Here is a 20,066-nt window from a genome sequence, read left to right as displayed (position 1 = left end):
AATTGCTCTCAAGGATGAACCACACTTGGAGGTCTCACTTTTTTTTCCTGAGGTCTTTGCTGATTTCTTTTTGATTTTCCCACGATGTCAAGCAAAGAGGCACTGTGTTTAAATGTAGGCCTTGAAATACATCCACAGGTACACCTCCAATTGACTCAAATGATGTCAATTAGCCTATCAGACACTTCTAAAGCCATGACATAATTTTCTGGAATTTTCCAAGCTGTGCACAGTCAACTTAATCTAGTGTAACTTCTGTCCCACTGGAATTGTGATATAATTGTTGGAAAAATGACTTGTGTCATGCACAAAGTAGATGTCCTAACCGACTTGCCAAAACTATAGTTTGTTAACAAGACATTTGTGGAGTGGTTGAAAAACGAGTTAATGACTCCAACATAAGTGTATGTAAATTTACGATTTCAACTGTATATCTATCCTACCCTGCCTTTCTAAGGTCTTTGAGTTAACAAACAGATCACCGACCATTTCTAATCCCATCGTACCTTCTCTGTTATGCAATCTGGTTTCCGAGCTGGTCATGGGTGCACCTCAGCCACGCTCAAGGTCCTAAATGATATCATAACCTCCATTGATAAGAGACAATACTGTGCAGTATTCATAGACCTGGCCAAGGCTTTCGAATCTGTCAATCATCGTATTCTTCTCGGCACATTCAACAGCCATGGTTTCTCAAATGACTGCCTCTCCTGTTTCACCAACTACTTCTCAGACAGAGTTCAGTGTGTCAAATCGGAGGGCCTGTTGTCTGGACCTCTGGCAGTCTCTATGGGGTACCACAGGGTTCAATTCTCGGGCCGACTATTTTTTCTGTATACATCAATGTCGTCGCTCTTGCTGCTGATCCACCTCTACGCAGACGACACCATTCTGTATACTTCTGGCCCTTCTTTGGACACTATGTTAACTAACCTCAAGACGAGCTTCAATGCCATACAACTCTCCTTCCGTGGCCTCCAATTGCTCTTAAATGGAGGTAAAATTAAATGCATGCTCTTCAACCAATTGCTGCCCACACCCGCCCGCCCAACTTGCATCACTACTCTGGGCGGTTCTGACTTAGAATATGTGGACAGCTACAAATTCCAAGGTGTCTGGTAAGGCATCTCCAATCCAAAATTAAATCTAGAATCGGCTTCCTATTTCGCAACAAAGCATCCTTCACTCATGCTGCCAAACATAACCTCGTAAAACTGACCATCCTACCGATCCTCGACTTCGGCGATGTCATTTACAAAATAGTCTCCAACACTCTCCTCAGCAAATTGGATGCAGTCTATCACAGTGCCATCCATTTTGTCACCAATGCCCCATATACTACCCACCACTGCGACCTGTATGCTCTCGTTGGCTGGCCCTCGCTTCATATTCGTCGCCAAACCCACTGGCTCCAGGTCAGCTATAAGTCTCTGCTAGGTAAAGCCCCGCCTTATCTCAGCTCACTGGTCGCCATAGCAGCATCCACCCGTAGCACGCACTCCAGCAGGTATATATCACTGATCACCCCCAAAGCCAATTCTTCTTTTGGCCGCCTTTCCTTCCAGTTCTCTGCTGCCAATGACTGGAACGAACTGCAAAAATCTCTAAAGCTGGAGATTCTTATCTCTCTCACTAACTTCAAGCATCAGCTGTCAGAGCAGCTCACAGATCATTACACCTGTGCATAGCCCATCTGTAAATAGCCCATCCAACTACCTCATCCCCATACTGTATTTATTTATCTCCTTTGCACCCCAGTATCTCTACTTGCACATTCATCTTCTGTATATCTATCACTCCAGTGTTTAATTGCTAAATTGTAATTATTTTGCCTTACCTCATTTGCACACTGTATATAGACTTTTTTTCTATTGTGCTATTGACTGTGTGTTTGTTTATTCCATGTGTAACTCTGTTGTTGTTTGTGTCACACTGGTTTGCTTTATCTTGGCCAGGTCGCAGTTGTAAATGAGGTCGCGGCTGGAATTTGTTCTCAACTAGCCTACTTGGTTAAATAAAGGTGAAAAAAAAGAAAAGCTCTGTCAAGTTGGTTGTTGAGCTAGCCAGCCATTTTCAAGTCTTGCCATAGATTTTTATAGCCGATTCAAGTCAAAACTGTAACTAGGCCACTCAGGAACGTTCAATGTCAGTCTTGGTCAGCAACTACAGTGTATATTGTGTTTTAGGTTATCGTCCTGCTGAAAGGTGAATTTATCTTCCAGTGTCTGGTGGAAAGCAGACTGAACCAGGTTTTCATCTAGGATTTTTCCTGTGCTTATCTCTATTCTTTTTTTCATAAAAAAAAAAAACTGATGCAGCCACCACCGTGCTTGAAAGTATTAAGAATGGTACTCTCGTGTTTTCCCCAAACATAACAATTTGCATTGAGGAAAAAGTTATATTCTTTGACACATTTCTTGCAGTTTTACTTTAGTGCCTTACTGCAAACCGGATGCATATTTTGGAATATTTTTATTCTGTTGAGGCTTCCTTCTTTTCACCCTGTCATTTAGGTTAGTATTGTGGAGCAACTACAATGTTGTTGATCCATGCTCAGTTTTCACCTATCATACATATCCTTTAAGCTCTGTAACTGTTTAAAAAAAGTCACCATTGACATCATGGTGAAATCCCTGAGCGGTTTCCTTCCTCTCCGGCAATTGAGTTAGAAAGGACGCCTGTATTTTTGTAGTGACTGGGTGTATTGATACGCCATCCAAAGTGTAATTAATAACTTCACCAATGCCAGTGACACACAATTTAATTTCATCAATTTTAAATTCAGGCTGTAGCAACAAAATATGGAAAAGGTCCAGGGGTGTGAATACTTTCTGAAGGCACAGCAAGGCGAACTACATTAGGGTTGGAGTGAAAACCTACAGGACCGTAGCACTCCAGGAACATGGTTGGAGAGAGCCCTGCTGTAGACTTCCAGTCATTGTGCTTACGCTAGTTAGCATTGGCTCGCAAAACTAACTATAACTTGCTTTATACTGGACACAGAGACATAAAAATGCCAAAATCCGTAACTCTTTAAGCTACGATTAGCCGATATATTATAACTATATTTTCTTAAATAATGGTGATAAAACTCAAGTCTTGTGCCATGAGATTCAAGATGGTTGACAATGCTGTCCTTACCATGGTCGCTGAAGCGCCGCTGCTTCTGGTTGGCAGATATGCTGCGTGTGACCTTGGAGTGGGCAGGAGATTGGCTGGAACGGTTGTTGGCCTCGCTGCTGGGCCGTGACCTTTGACACAGGTTGCTATTGGACAGCGACTCGCTCCCCTCAAACTGCCCAATGAAAGGAGGGGGGGGCATTTGAAAAAACAAGAGAGTCATTGCACACATTATAACGTGGTGGTCATGTAGACTTAAAGGTAGACTGCAATATGACATCAGTGGGGCGAATTCCTGTTTATAGAAATCAACAAGAAAATTCTAACTTACCAAGACCGCCACTATGGGCTCTTCCCATGCTTCAAGGTACATTGGGAAGAGGAAATAATGGCAGTCTTGGCGGATTATAATTTTGTTGTTGTTGATGTCTGGTAAGCAGGAAGTTGCCTGCTGTGTATGATTATTTCAGTCTAAAGTATAGCTTTAAAACAGTTTAAAATATAATTTTGACCTCATGGACTGTCAGTCCTTGATCCATATCTCCTAATAAAAATTTGAGTGTGGTTGCCCCTTCCCTCAGCTTTATAGCAAACCAAGTGGTGGAGCTGCCATTTTGTGGTTTTCAAATAAAGGAGTAAGTCTTTAATGTGCGTATCCATAGGATACACATGAATTGTTTGTTTGTGAAGTCTGTCATTATTATGGCTATAGCCCATGTCTCACCTCGGCTGGTTTCCTGCCCAAAAGGAGGTAAGTGGCCATGGTCTCATCGTACTTCTGTCCTGTTAACGCATCTGTGATGTCCTCTTTGGGGAAGCCCATGGTTATCATCAGTTCTGTAGGGAGAGAGGAGGGAACATAACACAATGAATGAATGGCATGAAAAGGGTAGTAATATAAAGTAACACCTGAAGTTCCCTTAAGAATAATATTATTGTATTTTATCATATTGTGGCATGGAATTTATATTTTTCATAAAATATAGCGTGTTACAAAACAGCCCATAAGTGAGGAGGGGAGAGAATCCAATCAGACTTTTATGATATTGGGCGTGTGTGACTGACCTATCCGTTTGGTGTCGTTCCAGTCGGGTTCTGGTTCCTGATGGGGCTTCAGCTCCTCCTCCTCATGGCCCACGTTCATCCAGCGGTCTCTCATGATTTGCTGAGGGGCAGACAGACAGTTAGATGGACCAATGGACAAAGAGAGACAAAGATAGAGAGGACTAAACAGCTTCAGCATAGTGAAAAACATGATACTTTGTACATCTGTATGCTCAAGTTGGATTTAGTAAGATGTAGAAGAAAAAAAAACTGAGCAACACATCAAAGTGTTCCAGCGTCTAGAAGCCATCTGATTAACATGTCATCTTTAGTTCCATGAAATCAAAGTGTAGACGTGAACTAGAGATTTCTATATCTACATGTCTGTATGAGCATGCACATGTGGTATGTGTTTGAGTCTATAAGCGTGTTTCCATGCATGTGTGCGTGACTGTACATTCGCGTATGTGTCAGTGTGTGTTGCTCGCACACTCTTACCTCCAGGCTGCTCCGTTTGCCAGGGTTGAGCACCAACAGTTTCTTCAGCAGGTTTTCACAGTCTGTAGACATGTAGAACGGAATACGATACTTCCCTCGCAGCACTCGCTCTCTCAGCTCCTATGGAGGGATATAGAGAGTAGAGGTTTTGGGTTAGTCTCTAGACACGTAGAAAGGAATACGATACTTCCCTCTTAGCATTCTTTCTCAGCTCCTACACAGGACAATTAACAATAACAGTGGATGAGACTTTTTGGCCAAAGGAAGAGAGACTACCACTCAACACTTTATTTGGCATGAAAATGTTAAATATGTAATTGGAACATGTCAAATAGTGTGACCAAAAACAGTGTTTTGTTTTGCAGTACTGTATAAGGCCTACGTAACTTTAAGTGTCACAAAAAAACTTTCTAGCAAATGAGAACTGTGGAACAACTGAAACAGCAGTATTTGACTACGGTAGCAACTGAAGGAGAATGATGTGTTCCACATCAGAAATAAGTGTCTCCACACACACCTCCCCTTGGGAGAATCAAAGGGCATAAAGGATGACCTCCAGACTATCGTACATCTCGCTTTATCCTTACATCTGGTCCATACATCCCATCCCATGCCCCACCACACAATCAAGTATATTGGCCTATCAAAAAAAAAACATAACAAAAAAAAAGTGAGAATAGGCATTGGTCGGAAGCCGAAAAAGGAAATTCACATGAGCACCACAATGCCTATTCCATCCATGCTATACCAAGGTTTTCTAGCACACAGCTTTGACCTACTACAGTAGCTATGTGTAGGCAGGTTGCTTCGGATTCATACGTCCTCAAACAGCCTGATTCATACTCTTAGAGGAGGTGCTTTCACAATACCGTGATTTATAACGCAAAACACAGTGTGGTGAAGAAAGTAAAAGTGCAATATGTGCCATGTAAAAAAGCTCAAGTTTAAGTTCCTTGCTCATAACATATGAAAGCTGTTAGTTCAATATTCCCAGTTAAGAAGTTTTAGGTTGTAGTTATTATAGGAATTATGACGCGTTGACTATTTTTCTCTATACCATTTTTATTTCATATACCTTTGACAATTGGATGTTCTTATAGGCACTTTAGTATTGCCAGCCTAACCTCGGGAGTTGATAGGCTTGAAGTAATAAACAGCACTGCGTTTCAAGCATTGCGAAGAGCTGCTGGCAAACGCAGGAAAGTGCTGTTTGAATGAATGCTTACAAGCCTGCTGCTGCCTACTACCGCTCAGTCAGACTACTCTATCAAATCAGACTTAATTATAACATAATAACATGCAGAAACACAAGCTTTTGGTCATTAATATGGTCAAATTCGGAAACTATAATTTCGAAAACAAAACGTTTATTCTTTCAGTTATCTAACGGATGGCAACCCTAAGTCTATATTGCGGTTACATTGCACATCCTTCAATGTTATATCATAATTATGCACAATTCTGGCAAATTAATTACCGTCTTTGTTAGGAAGAAACACAACAAGCCAGGCGGCCCAAACGGTTGCATATACCCGGGACTCAGCTTGCACTGAACGCAAGAGAAGTGACACAATTTCCCTAGTTAATATTGCCTGCCAACATGCTTTTATTATATCAAATTATGCAGGTGAAAAAATATATAATTCTGTGTATTGACTTTAAGAAAGGCATTGATGTTTATGGTTAGGTACATTTGTGCAACGAATATGCTTTTATTGCGAATATGCTTTGGTTAAATCATGAGGCGGAAGGTAACCTAGTGGTTAGAGCGTTGGACTAGTAACCGAAAGGTTGCAAGATCGAATTCCGGAGCTGACAAGGTAAAAAATCTGTCATTCTGCCCCTGAACAAGGCAGTTAACCCACTGTTCCTAGGCAGTCATTGAAATTAAGAATTTGTTCTTAAATGACTTGCCTAGTTAAATAAAAGGTAAAAACAAAAGTAATCATTTATATCGATATTTTTAAATCACCCGTTTGGCGTAGTTGAATTAGGCTGTGAATTGATAATTTAACAGGCACCGCATTGATTATATGCAACGCAGGACAAGCTAGTTAACCTAGTAATATCATCAATCATGTGTAGTTAACGTGATTATGTGAAGATTGATTGTTTTTCATAAGATAAGTTTAATGCTAGCTAGCAACATACTCATTGCAGCCACAAGGTCCTTCTGACGCTGAACTCACGTAACAGGTGATCAAGCCTGCCACAGTTTCCTCATGGATTGCAATGTAAATCGGCCATAATCTGCATCCAAAATGGTCGATTACCAATTATTATGAAAACTTGAAATCGGCCCTAATTAATCGTTCGACCTGTAATTCAAATTGCCATTGATAAAATGCAATTGTGTTTGTTGTCCGTAGCTTATACATTTACATTTACATTGCTTAACATCCTTATCATTTATCCCCTCCAGGACCCTCGGAGAGTTCATCAATGAGCTTGATGCCTTGATAAGCTCCTTTCCTGAGGATGGCTCACCTCTCACAGTTCTGGGCGACTTTAACCTCCCCACGTCTACCTTTGACTCATTCCTCTCTGCCTCCTTCTTTCCACTCCTCTCCTCTTTTGACCTCACCCTCTCACCTTCCCCCCTACTCACAAGGCAGGCAATACGCTCGACCTCATATTTACTAGATGCTGTTTTTCCACTAACCTCATTGCAACTCCCCTCCAAGTCTCCGACCACTACCTTGTATCCTTTTCCCTCTCGCTCTCATCCAACACTTCCCACACTGCCCCTACTCGGATGGTATCGCGCCGTCCCAACCTTCGCTCTCTCTCCCCGCTACTCTCTCCTCTTCCATCCTATCATCTCTTCCCTCTGCTCAAACCTTCTCCAACCTATCTCCTGATTCTGCCTCCTCAACCCTCCTCTCTTCCCTTTCTGCATCCTTTGACTCTCTATGTCCCCTATCTTCCAGGCCGGCTCGGTCCTCCCCTCCCGCTCCGTGGCTTGACGACTCATTGCGAGCTCACAGAACAGGGCTCCGGGCAGCCGAGCGGAAATGGAGGAAAACTCGCCTCCCTGCGGACCTGGCATCCTTTCACTCCCTCCTCTCTATATTTTCCTCCTCTGTCTCTGCTGCTAAAGCCACTTTCTACCACTCTAAATTCCAAGCATCTGCCTCTAACCCTAGGAAGCTCTTTGCCACCTTCTCCTCCCTCCTGAATCCTCCTCCCCCTCCCCCCTCCTCCCTCTCTGCAGATGACTTCATCAACCATTTTGAAAAGAAGGTCGACGACATCCGATCCTCGTTTGCTAAGTCAAACGACACCGCTGGTTCTGCTCACAGTGCCCTACCCTGTGCTCTGACCTCTTTCTCCCCTCTCTCTCCAGATGAAATCTCGCGTCTTGTGACGGCCGACCGCCCAACAACCTGCCCGCTTGACCCTATCCCCTCCTCTCTTCTCCAGACCATTTCCGGAGACCTTCTCCCTTACCTCACCTCGCTCATCAACTTATCCCTGACCGCTGGCTACGTCCCTTCCGTCTTCAAGAGAGCGAGAGTTGCACCCCTTCTGAAAAAACCTACACTCGATCCCTCCGATGTCAACAACTACAGACCAGTATCCCTTCTTTCTTTTCTCTCCAAAACTCTTGAACGTGCCGTCCTTGGTCAGCTCTCCCGCTATCTCTCTCAGAATGACCTTCTTGATCCAAATCAGTCAGGTTTCAAGACTAGTCATTCAACTGAGACTGCTCTTCTCTGTATCACGGAGGCGCTCCGCATCGCTAAAGCTAACTCTCTCTCCTCTGCTCTCATCCTTCTAGACCTATCGGCTGCCTTCGATACTGTGAACCATCAGATACTCCTCTCCACCCTCTCCGAGTTGGGCATCTCCGGCGTGGCCCACGCTTGGATTGCGTCCTACCTGACAGGTCGCTCCTACCAGGTGGCGTGGCGAGAATCTGTCTCCTCACCATGCGCTCTCACCACTGGTGTCCCCCAGGGCTCTGTTCTAGGCCCTCTCCTATTCTCGCTATACACAAAGTCACTTGGCTCTGTCATAACCTCACATGGTCTCTCCTATCATTGCTATGCAGACGACACACAATTAATCTTCTCCTTTCCCCCTTCTGATGACCAGGTGGCGAATCGCATCTCTGCATGTCTGGCAGGCATATCAGTGTGGATGACGGATCACCACCTCAAGCTGAACTTCGGCAAGACGGAGCTGCTCTTCCTCCCGGGGAAGGACTGCCCGTTCCATGATCTCGCCATCACGGTTGACAACTCCATTGTGTCCTCCTCCCAGAGCGCTAAGAACCTTGGCGTGATCCTGGACAACACCCTGTCGTTCTCAACTAACATCAAGGCGGTGGCCCGTTCCTGTAGGTTCATGCTCTACAACATCCGCAGAGTACGACCCTGCCTCACACAGGAAGCGGCACAGGTCCTAATCCAGGCACTTGTCATCTCCCGTCTGGATTACTGCAACTCGCTGTTGGCTGGGCTCCCTGCCTGTGCCATTAAACCCCTACAACTCATCCAGAACGCCGCAGCCCGTCTGGTGTTCAACCTTCCCAAGTTCTCTCACGTCACCCCGCTCCTCCGCTCTCTCCACTGGCTTCCAGTTGAAGCTCGCATCCGCTACAAGACCATGGTGCTTGCCTACGGAGCTGTGAGGGGAACGGCACCTCAGTACCTCCAGGCTCTGATCAGGCCCTACACCCAAATAAGGGCACTGCGTTCATCCACCTCTGGCCTGCTCGCCTCCCTACCACTGAGGAAGTACAGTTCCCGCTCAGCCCAGTCAAAACTGTTCGCTGCTCTGGCTCCCCAATGGTGGAACAAACTCCCTCACGACGCCAGGACAGCGGAGTCAATCACCACCTTCCGGAGACACCTGAAACCCCACCTCTTTAAGGAATACCTAGGATAGGATAAAGTAATCCTTCTCACCCCCCCCCTTAAAATATGTAGATGCACTATTGTAAAGTGGCTGTTCCACTGGATGTCATAAGGTGAATGCACCAATTTGTAAGTCGCTCTGGATAAGAGCGTCTGCTAAATGACTTAAATGTAAATGTAATTTAAGTCATTTAGCAGACGCTCTTATCCAGAGCGACTTACAAATTGGTGCATTCACCTTATGACATCCAGTGGGACAGTCACTTAACAATAGTGCATCTAAAACTTAGGGGGGGGGGGTGAGAGGGATTACTTATCCTATCCTAGGTATTCCTTAAAGAGGTGGGGTTTCAGGTGTCTCCGGAAGGTGGTGATTGACTCCGCTGTCCTGGCGTCGTGAGGGAGTTTGCGGTCCTCATGAGAGCCAGTTTCATTATAGCGCTTGATGGGTTTTGCGACTGCACTTGAAGAAACTGTCAGAGTTCTTGAAATGTTACGGATTGACTGACCTTCATGTCTTAAAGTAATGATGGACTCTAGTTTCTCAAACGCATTAAGTAGAATAATTCCACAAATTAATTTTTAATTGAAAGGCATTCCAGGTGACTACCTCATGAAGCTGGTTGAGGGAAATCCAAGAGTGTGCAAAGCTATCATCATGGAAAAGTTGGCTATTTGAAGAATCTCAAATATAAAATATATTTAGATTTGTTTAACAATTTTTTGGTTAATACATTATTCCATGTGTTATTTCATAGTTTTGATGTCTTCACTATTATTCAAAATATAGAAAAACCCTTGAATGAGTAGGTGTTCTAAAACGTTTGACCGTTAGTGTAGTCAATACAACAATTTGTTCAGCACTTTTGAAAAAAGAATTCAGAACATGGGCCATCCTCACAATATTCTCCCTGTACACCATGTCAGAACCATAGGATAAATAAAGGGGGCATATAAGCACACACTGGTCTTACAATATTCGATGATGACATTTCTCTAAAACAGGCTACAGGCTACATGTGTACCACCAAGTCAGAACAGTAGGCTAAATTATGAGGGGGAAAGGTACCAAATTATTAGGATGAGGCACATGGGCTACTAACAGCTTACCACACAACATACATGTAGTATTACTTTCTTATGTACACTGTTGCTACCTCCCTGGCATATTACAGAGAAACTTGTTTCTCATGGTTGGAGTCCTTTAGGTTCCCTTTTGGCAACCTTCAAGTGGGCTGTCATGTGCCTTCTACTGAGGAGAGGCTTCCGTCTGGCCACTCTACCATAAAGGCCTTATTGGTGTAGTGCTGCAGAGATGGTTGTCGTTCTGGAAGGTTCTCCCATCTCCACAGAGGAACTCTTGAGCTCTGTCAATGATCATCGGGCTCATGGTCTCCTCCCTGACCAAGGCTCTTCTCTCCCAATTGCTCAGTTTTGCCGGGCAGGTAGCTCTAGGAAGAGTCATGGTGGTTCCAAACTTCTTTCATTTAAGAATGATTGAGGCCATTGTGTTCTTGGGGACCTTTCCTGCTGCAAACATTTCTTGGTACCTTTCCCCAGATCTGTGTCTCGACACAATCCTGCCTCGAAGCTCTACAGACAAGCTAACATGCTAAGTAGTTGAAAAGTAGCTAAAAAGTAGTAAGTAGTAGCAAAGTTGGTAATTAGCTAAAATGCTAAAGTTGTCCATGGTGAGATTTGAACACTCAACTTTTGGGTTGCTAGACATTCACGTTATATGCCTATCCTTCCACCCCAGCAAACCATCCTTGTTTTTGCCATAACTGAGAATTAGTTAGTCAAATTGTCATATTTCTGAAGTAAAGCTCTATTTTTGATGTATATGGGATGTTATAGAAGGGTCAATGTACTTTGTGTGATTTGGCTCGTTTTTGAGAAACTTACACTATTCGCAATTCACTTCCCAATTTCTCGTTGTGCAGTATCAGGGCTAGAGGTTGACCGATTAATCAGAATGGCCGATTAATTAGGGCCAATTTCAAGTTTTTTTTTTACACCTTTATTCAATCTTTATTTTACTAGGTAAGTCAGTTAAGAACACATTCTTATTTTCAATGACGGCCTAGTTCAGGGGAAGAACAACAGATTTGTACCTCGTCAGCTCAGGGATTCAATCTGCGTTTTGCAAGCAGCTCTGCTGTTCGCGCTAATAGCGTTTCAAACATCACTCGCTCTGAGACTTAGAGTAGTTGTTCCCCTTGCTCTGCATGGGTAACGCTGCTTCGAGGGTGGCTGTTGTCGATGTGTACCTAGTTCGAGCCCAGGTAGGAGTGAGGAGAGGGACGGAAGCTATACTGTTACACTGGCAATACTAAAGTGCCTATAAGAACATAGTCCTATAATTCCTATAATAACTACAACCTAAAACTTCTTACTTGGTAATATTGAAGACTCATGTTAAAAGGAACCACCAGCTTTCATATGTTCTCATGTTCTGAGCAAGGAACTTAAACATTAGCTTTTCTCCATGGCACATATTGCACTTTTACATTATTCTCCAACACTTTGTTTTTGCATTATTTAAACCAAATTGAACATGTTTCATTATTTATTTGAGGCCAAATTGATTTTAGTGATGTATTATATTAAGTTAAAATAAGTGTTCATTCAGTATTGTTGTAATTGTCATTATTACAAATACATTCTAAAAATTGGCCGATTAAACCGGTATCAGTTTTTTTTTTGGTCCTTCAAATAATCGGTATCAGTGTTGAAAAATCATAATCGGTCGACCCCTAATCAGGGCATGCATGTCCTTTTAGAAACAGACATGCTCTCAGTATTGTAACGACCCTGGGGTTTATAAACATGCGCGCTGGACTTCGGGCTAGAAGGTCGAGGGTTCGAGACCTGCTCCCTGCAGTTTCATTACAGTATAGTGATACAGGTCTTTAGATGTTGTAAACATGAAATTGTATCTATCTGCAACGTTATAATCAATTTTGTGCAACTCGAGATGTTTCTTCTACCAGCTGTGCTGCCCACAGGACACGCTTGGCCTGAAATATCTACATAAATATACTGAGAGCGTGTCACAGTGTTACAGTTAAATGCTTACTCACAAGCCCTTAACCAACAATGCAGTTTTAAAGAAAATGTATTTTTGGAACTTTTGTTCATCGTTGTGTACAGATTACTGCTCAACAAGATAAGGAAGTGAATTGCGGCTGAGGTAAATTTCTCAAAAACAAGCCAAATCACACACCAACACAAAGTGTCCGGACCCTTCTATAACATGCCATTTACATCAAAAATAGAGATTAACTTCAGAAATAGGAACATTTTATTTTTTGTAAGCATAACAAATGTAACATACCATACTAATTTCAGTGTCCTTGATTTACATTTAGTATGTTGCTTCTAATCTATGAGACCAAACTGGCACACAGTCACGTAACCAAGCAATGATTCTGATGTTGTTATTTTAACCTGGTGCAGTGTGTGGAGCCCCGACTATGTTTTACTTGTGTATGGCGATTTCGGATATTCTGTGTACACACTGAAAAGTCATTTGACACTGTTGATCAGTCAGCACACATTTGGGTTATAAATGTAAAGACGCCAGGAGAGGAGTTTATGCCAGAGCTGGAATGTATTCAACACGTGTTTGAAACAGCGATGCTGTTAACCATCAGTTGCACTTTCCAATGCTATCTGTACATGTGCGTTTGGGGTTCAACCATATATTATATGCGGTTCAACATAGCTAATTTACTGTTTCGTAACAAACCAATTTGTTTTCTCTGTTATGGTTTGTGTTGTGGTCTTGGTTGTTCTTAGTCGAGGAAATGTAGCGTAGCTAACTGCAGTGTTTGTCATGTCTGAAATCTGGCTACCTCTTCTTAACGTCACCGTAGCTTGGTCTGTACAATGCAAATGAAAGTGATTAGCTTGGCGGTTTCCCAAAGTAACATTAACTAACCACTTATATTTTGCGTAAGAAAGTATGATATATTGTGGTGAATGATCTGGCCATCAACGTTAGCCAATGTTACAGTCTTCGGGTGGCTTAAGTTACTTAGCTAGTTAAAGTTAAATTTGCTTTCATAGCAGCCAAGGACGTTCGCTAGTTTATTTGAGCAATTTTTTTGTGCTCCGATTAAACGCAAGAGTCTAGGTCAGCAGTTAACACATGATGACTTTCTTATGTGAAAAACCTTACTTGGCTAAAGCCAGCGTTAGCTCTCGTCTAACATTACATTGCGAGCTACCTACCTAGCTAATCAAAGCTACATTCATTGGCCAGCTACCTTTATTTGCCTGTCCATTAGCTAGCTAGCTTTCAGCTGACAAGTGTTAGCTGGCTTCAGAGGCTAGCTGCGGGACTTTGTACAAGCAAGCTAATGTTTGCTAGTTAGCTTTCTAGCTAACCAAAATATCTGCTTGCATTTATGAATTAACCTCAGCTTGAATACCACCATATAGCTAGCTATATACAGTAGCCTAGGTTTGTTCGCATACACTTATGACTGGCAGCATGGTGCAAGTAGCTGTGTTGTTGCCGAGCAACCGACCCAGTGTTATTACTCGGCATTTGGGCCAAAAACTAATATGTTAACATTGTCAGAAATGCTACAAAAGGGTAGACATTTACATTACATTTAAGTCATTTAGCAGACGCTCTTATCCAGAGCGACTTACAAATTGGTGCATTCACCTTATGACATCCAGTGGAACAACCACTTTACAATAGTGCATCTAAATATTTTAAGGGGGGTGTGAAGGATTACTTTATCCTATCCTAGGTATTCCTTAAAGAGGTGGGGTTTCAGGTGTCTCCGGAAGGTGGTGATTGACTCCGCTGTCCTGGCGTCGTGAGGGAGTTTGTTCCACCATTGGGGAGCCAGAGCAGCGAACAGTTTTGACTGAGCTGAGCGGGAACTGTACTTCCTCAGTGGTAGCACATCGTTGTTTCTTAAAGGACGGGTCACTTTATGGATGCTATAGTCTCATTTTAATCTGACGTCCAGAATTTTAGCTAGGTAGACACAACAAATACTCCTATAACTCAATTGCTAATGACCCTGTTAAAAAAATGCTCATGACGAAAAAGGCGCGGAGTGTGTTGTGTAACTCCAATAAAGTAGATTGGCGAATTTTTATAGAGATTGGTGTCATATTGGAATTTAACAGAGTTTCAACCAATACCTATAACATTATGACCCATAGGTTCCATACAGAATATACCCCAAAATCCACACACACACAACCACCCCCCACCATACACACCTTTAGATTCTGTCCATCAAAGGGCAGTGAGCCGCTGACAAGTGTGTACAGTATGACCCCCAGGCTCCAGACGTCCACCTCGGGCCCGTCATACTTCTTCCCCTGGAACAGTTCTGGGGCAGCGTAGGGCGGGGAGCCGCAAAACGTGTCCAGCTTACTGCCCAGGGTAAACTCGTTGCTAAAGCCGAAGTCTGCAATCTTGATGTTCATGTCTGCGTCCAGGAGTAGGTTCTCAGCCTGATTTGAGATTGGAAGAGGGGGGTGAGTATCTGTATACGAGAGACACAGCAGACAGAAAGACAGATATACAGTGATCGAGAGAGAAAGAGTCTGAGTGTCTGTCTCTCAATCTGTATCGATCAATGTCTACTCAGACACACTCAGACAGTGAGTCACTGTGTGTGTGATCCTTGATGGTGTAAAGTTCCAATGCTACAGCAGCATGTATGGTATTGGTTTTCACCTTCAGATCCCTGTGGACGATCCTCTTCTGATGGCAATACTGCACTGCAGAGACAATCTGAAAGAGAAAATTCTGTTGGAGGGGGACAATTTTTTCCCAATCCATTCCTAGGGGTCTCTCAGTCTGTACATTTCTACCCCAGCATTAACACACTTGATTTAATTAAATCAACAAATTTCAGAGCTAAGCTAACAAATCTCAATGGTAGATTTAGCCGCCACGCAATCGCTCTACTGACGGCTAATGAATCTCTACAGCTAGTCAACATTAGCCGCTAAGCTATGCTACGCTACAAATGAATGCATGAATGCATTAGCCTCCTTGCAATAAGGCTAATCAAATATCTCATCAGTCAGAGATAGGGTACTCTGTTTGAATGCTACATAGATAAGTCATCCTTCCTCCCTCGAGGTATGCTAACGCTACATCAATTCTGACAAGACTGGATAGGACAACACATATTTGCCAGGGCCGAATTCATAAAGTATGTCCAGAGTAGGAATGCTGACCTAGGATCAGGTCCCCTCGGTCTATATTATCTCATAACAATCCAAAAAAGCAGATCCTTGATCAGCAGTCCTATTCTGAGACACATAATATGGGAACTGATCTGTTAGCTTAGGTGAGCAGATTTTAGCTGCGCAAAAAATGGATTACCCCTCTACAGTTCTTAATCGTAGCCTATCACCCAAGTTTGGTAGCTATGCTGTTGGAGGCACGGTCGTTCGTGCAGTGGTTACAATATAGGTTATCACTGATAAATATTAACATAAAAAGGTAAGCGAGTTGGGTACAGTGAAAGACAGCATTTTTACATGCAAATCTGATTGGATACTGTGTTTGATTATTTAAATATCAGACTCATTTTAACTTCAGAGTTGCTTTTTTCTTTGAGGGCTAATCGGGGACATTTCCAGTGACAGGTTACCAGAATCGGGGACTGTCCCGGAAATTGGGGACATCTGGTCACCTTACAGTTAGCTCAAAGGAGAGGTAAAGGAAGGATGCAAAGAAAAGGTTAGACATTTGCACCATTCAAATGAACAGTTTAGACTTTTTGTGCAATTCTATATTGACTCCTAGGTAGAGCTGAAAGGACTGGATAGGGGTCAGCAATATAGTAATAGATTGACCTTGCACTCTGAATTTTTTGCCATGTTCCTTACACCCTATCCAATTGCTTCAGATCTACAAATGTGGTGGGTAGTGGATAGGGCTAGGGGTTGTTTCTGGACAGGGCCATTGACCAACACAAACCTTATATACTTGGGAGAGACACTTCATAAAAGGATTCTGCTATGCTTAAGGACTACCACTAGAGTCTAGAGAAAAAGCCTAGTCCCTTGTTTCTAGACGGGGCCATTGACTAACCTTATATACTTAAGGGGAATCCGCTTAAGTCAAATTTTCACTTAGTCACGCAAGGATGCTGCGATGCCAAAACACAGTGTGGGTTGACAGAGAAGTATACTAGGGGAGTAATAAAGTACTTCTAATGATGTTCTGTATTTCTGCTTGGTGAATCAGCATGAGGTCTGTTCATGCTGAGTAACAGATATGGGAATTTCATGAGCACACACACACGCTCGCAGACACACACACTTTATTGAGATGTTATCAACTCACACACTGCCTGGCTTGTAGAATACACACAAACTGTAAGAGACATGCCCAACCTCGCCTGTAGGACTCAGTGTCATGACACACACCCTAATAGACAGCCGGCGCCGATGACGTGGATGCCAATTAAGGTAGCCCCCTGCACCTCTCTGATTCAGAGGGGTTGGCTTAAATGTGGAAGACGCATTTCAGTTGAAGGCATTCAGTTGTACAACTGACTAGGTATCCCCCCTTTTCCTGTAGAACATGGAACATAAATGCAGTCATACACGCACCGTCTGTTCCCAGGAGGTCATTAGCTCATATATTTATTCAGAGCACGGACCCGTCTCCTGCAGTGCCTTTCTTTCCTCCCTCTCCACTGGATGACAGAGGATATGTCTGGTGACATCACTGCACCTCTTCACACAGTGGTTTTCAGCAGTGTGTGTGCGCACGCACGCGCTTGTATCGCTATACTCTGTGTGTAAGTGTATGTTTGCTTGCTGGAGTGTGTCCGTGTCCATGTGAGTCTGCAGTTGTGTGTGACTGAGTGTTAGCAGTAACTCACCTGGCGAAACTTGGCCCGAGCCTCCTTTTCCTTCATCCTTCCATGTGCAACTAAGTAGTCAAATACCTCACCTGGACAGGTCGAGAGAAAGAAAGAGCGAGGTCTGGAGTGAGGGAGGAAACATCTACTGCAAACCAAAAAGCTTTGGCAGCTCCAGTCCTGTAGAGCCGCAGGTGTGCAGGCTTTTGTTCCAGGCCATCTCTAACACCCGATTCAAGTCATCTGCAAATCTTCAGTTTGTACCAGAATAATATGAATAATTTGGCGTCTTAGCTGATGTAGAATAAAAGCCTGCACACAATGCGGCTCTCCAATACCTGGGAGTTGTCTGCCAATGTGCTAGTACAGTTATTCTTTAAGGTGCAGACAAAATATACAACTGTCTCAAAAAAGGAGAATGTGTGCTTACTGAACCGGGAAAAGACAATCATGGTCAAAACATGTGTCACTTGCCCAATAAAATACTGTGCATGGGGGGGGGGGGGGAGCATTATAATTAAGACAGTCATTTTAGATTCAATCATTATTTTGTTCATACTCACCACCACTGGCATACTCCATTATCAAATAAAGTGTCTTCTCAGTCTCAATGACTTCAAACAATTTAACTGGAGAGAAAAGGAGAGAAATAGTGGATGAGTGAAGACAGCCAATGAGGACAACACATCCTGTCAACTACTAGCTGACAGACAAAAAGGGTGCATCTATACCGAACAAAAATATAAACGCAACATGCAACAATTTCAAAGATTTTACTGAGTTACAGTTCATAGAAGGTAATCAGTCAATTTAAATAAATGAATTAGGCCTTTATCTATGGATCTCACATGACTTGGCAGGGATGCACACAGTCGGCCATGGGTTGGCCTTGGAGGGCATAGGTCCCACCCACTGAGGAGCCAGAACCAGCCAATCAGAATGTGTTTTTATAACAAAAGGGCTTTATTACAGACAGAAATACTGTATGTGGAAGTACTGGGCTGGCGTGGTTACACGTGGCCTGCGGTTGTGAGGCCAGTTGGATGTACTTCCAAGTTCTCTAAAACGACATTGGAGGTGGCTTATGGTAGAGAAATTAACATTAAATTCTCTGGCAAAAGCTCTGGTGGACATTCCTGCAGTCAGCATGCCAATTGCACGCTCCCTCAAAACTTGAGACATCTGTGGTATTGTGTAACAAAACTATACATTTTAAAGTGGCCTTTTATTGTCCCCAGCACAAGGTGCACCTGTGTAATGATCATGCTGTTTAATCAGCTTCTTGATATGCCACAAAGGCAAAGGAGAAATGCTCACAAACAGGGATGTAAACAAATTTGTGCACAACATTTGAGAGAAATAAGCTTTTTGTGTATATGAAGAAAAAAACAAAGCCATGATTTGTACAAAGAAAGTGATTAATTTCTCATTGCTCTGGATGCATAAAGGATCTTTCAAACGCGCACACACACGTATACCCCCCGTATTGTGTGTGTGGATGCTTTTGACTTAGACACATGCCACAGACAAATACATTTTAATGAAACATGTTCCATTTGGTTTAAATAATGCAAAAACAAAGTGTTTGGAAGTAAAAGGAAGTAAAAGTGCAATATGTGCCATGTAAAAAAGCTAACGTTTAAGTTCCTTGCGCAGAACATATGAAAGCTGGTGGTTCCTTTTAAAATGAGTCAAAATTCCCAGGTAAGAAGTTTTAAGTTGAAGTTATTATAGGAATTATAGGACTATTTCTCTCTATACCATTTGTATTTCATATACCTTTGACTATTTGATGTTCTTATAGGCACTATAGTATTGCCAGTGTAACAGTATAGCTTCCGTCCCTCTCCTCGCTCCTCCCTGGGCTCGAACCAGGAACACAACGACAACAACCACCCTCGAAGCATCGTTACCCATCGCTCCACAAAAGCCGGCCCTTGCAGAGCAAGGGGAACAACTACTTCAAGGTCTCAGGGCGAGTGACGTCACCGATCGAAGCGCTATTAGCGCGCACCCCACTAACTAGCTAGCCATTTCACATCGGTTACACCAGCCTAATCTCGGGAGTTGATAGGCTTGAAGTCATAAACAGCTCAACGCTTGAAGAACAGCGAAGAGCTGCTGGCAAATGTACGAAAATGCTGTTTGAATGAATGCTTACAAGCCTGCTGCTGCCTACCACTGCTACTCTATCAAATCATAGACTTAATTATAACATAACACACAGAAATACAAGCCTTAGGTCATTAATATGGTCAAATCTGGAAACTATCATTTAAAAAATAAAACGTTTATTTTTTCAGTGAAATACAGAACCGTTCTGTATTTAACTAACGGGCGGCATCCCTCAGTCTAAATATTGCTGTTACATTGCACAACCTTAAATGTTATGTCATAATTATGTACAATTCTGGCAAATTAATTACGGTCTTTGTTAGGAAGAAACTGTCTTCACACAGTTTTCAACCAGCCAGGCGGCCCAAACTGTTGCATATACCCTGACTCTGCTTTCACTGAACGCAAGAGAAGTGACACAATTTCCCTAGTTAAAAGAACAATGTTTAGCAGGCAATATTAACTAAATATGCAGGTTTAAAAATATATACTTGTGTATTGATTTTAAAGAAAGGTATTGATGTTTAGGTACACATTGGTGCAACAACAGTGTTTGTTTTGCGAA

The 20,066-nt window shown here is 42.9% G+C and overlaps 1 protein-coding gene across 6 annotated transcripts in view; it reads right to left on the bottom strand.

Moving 5' to 3' along the window:
* The window catches only part of LOC124015325 (serine/threonine-protein kinase MARK1-like), a 101,373-nt gene that overhangs the window by 9,430 nt on the left and 71,877 nt on the right, over positions 1 to 20,066 (bottom strand). For all 6 annotated transcript variants that reach the window (XM_046330497.1, XM_046330499.1, XM_046330500.1 and 3 more), the window contains 8 exons: positions 17,950 to 18,015; positions 17,408 to 17,478; positions 15,238 to 15,294; positions 14,775 to 15,011; positions 4,663 to 4,782; positions 4,186 to 4,285; positions 3,845 to 3,957; positions 3,142 to 3,295 (listed from right to left, as the gene is read on the bottom strand). In XM_046330497.1, the coding sequence (XP_046186453.1) occupies positions 3,142 to 3,295; positions 3,845 to 3,957; positions 4,186 to 4,285; positions 4,663 to 4,782; positions 14,775 to 15,011; positions 15,238 to 15,294; positions 17,408 to 17,478; positions 17,950 to 18,015 (918 nt within the window). The remainder of the gene's footprint in view (positions 1 to 3,141; positions 3,296 to 3,844; positions 3,958 to 4,185; positions 4,286 to 4,662; positions 4,783 to 14,774; positions 15,012 to 15,237; positions 15,295 to 17,407; positions 17,479 to 17,949; positions 18,016 to 20,066) is intronic.

This window comes from Oncorhynchus gorbuscha, linkage group LG26 (genome assembly GCF_021184085.1).
Source record: "Oncorhynchus gorbuscha isolate QuinsamMale2020 ecotype Even-year linkage group LG26, OgorEven_v1.0, whole genome shotgun sequence".
In the NCBI taxonomy this organism is placed as follows: Eukaryota; Metazoa; Chordata; class Actinopteri; order Salmoniformes; family Salmonidae; genus Oncorhynchus; species Oncorhynchus gorbuscha.
This window is presented reverse-complemented; position numbering and strand designations above follow the sequence as displayed.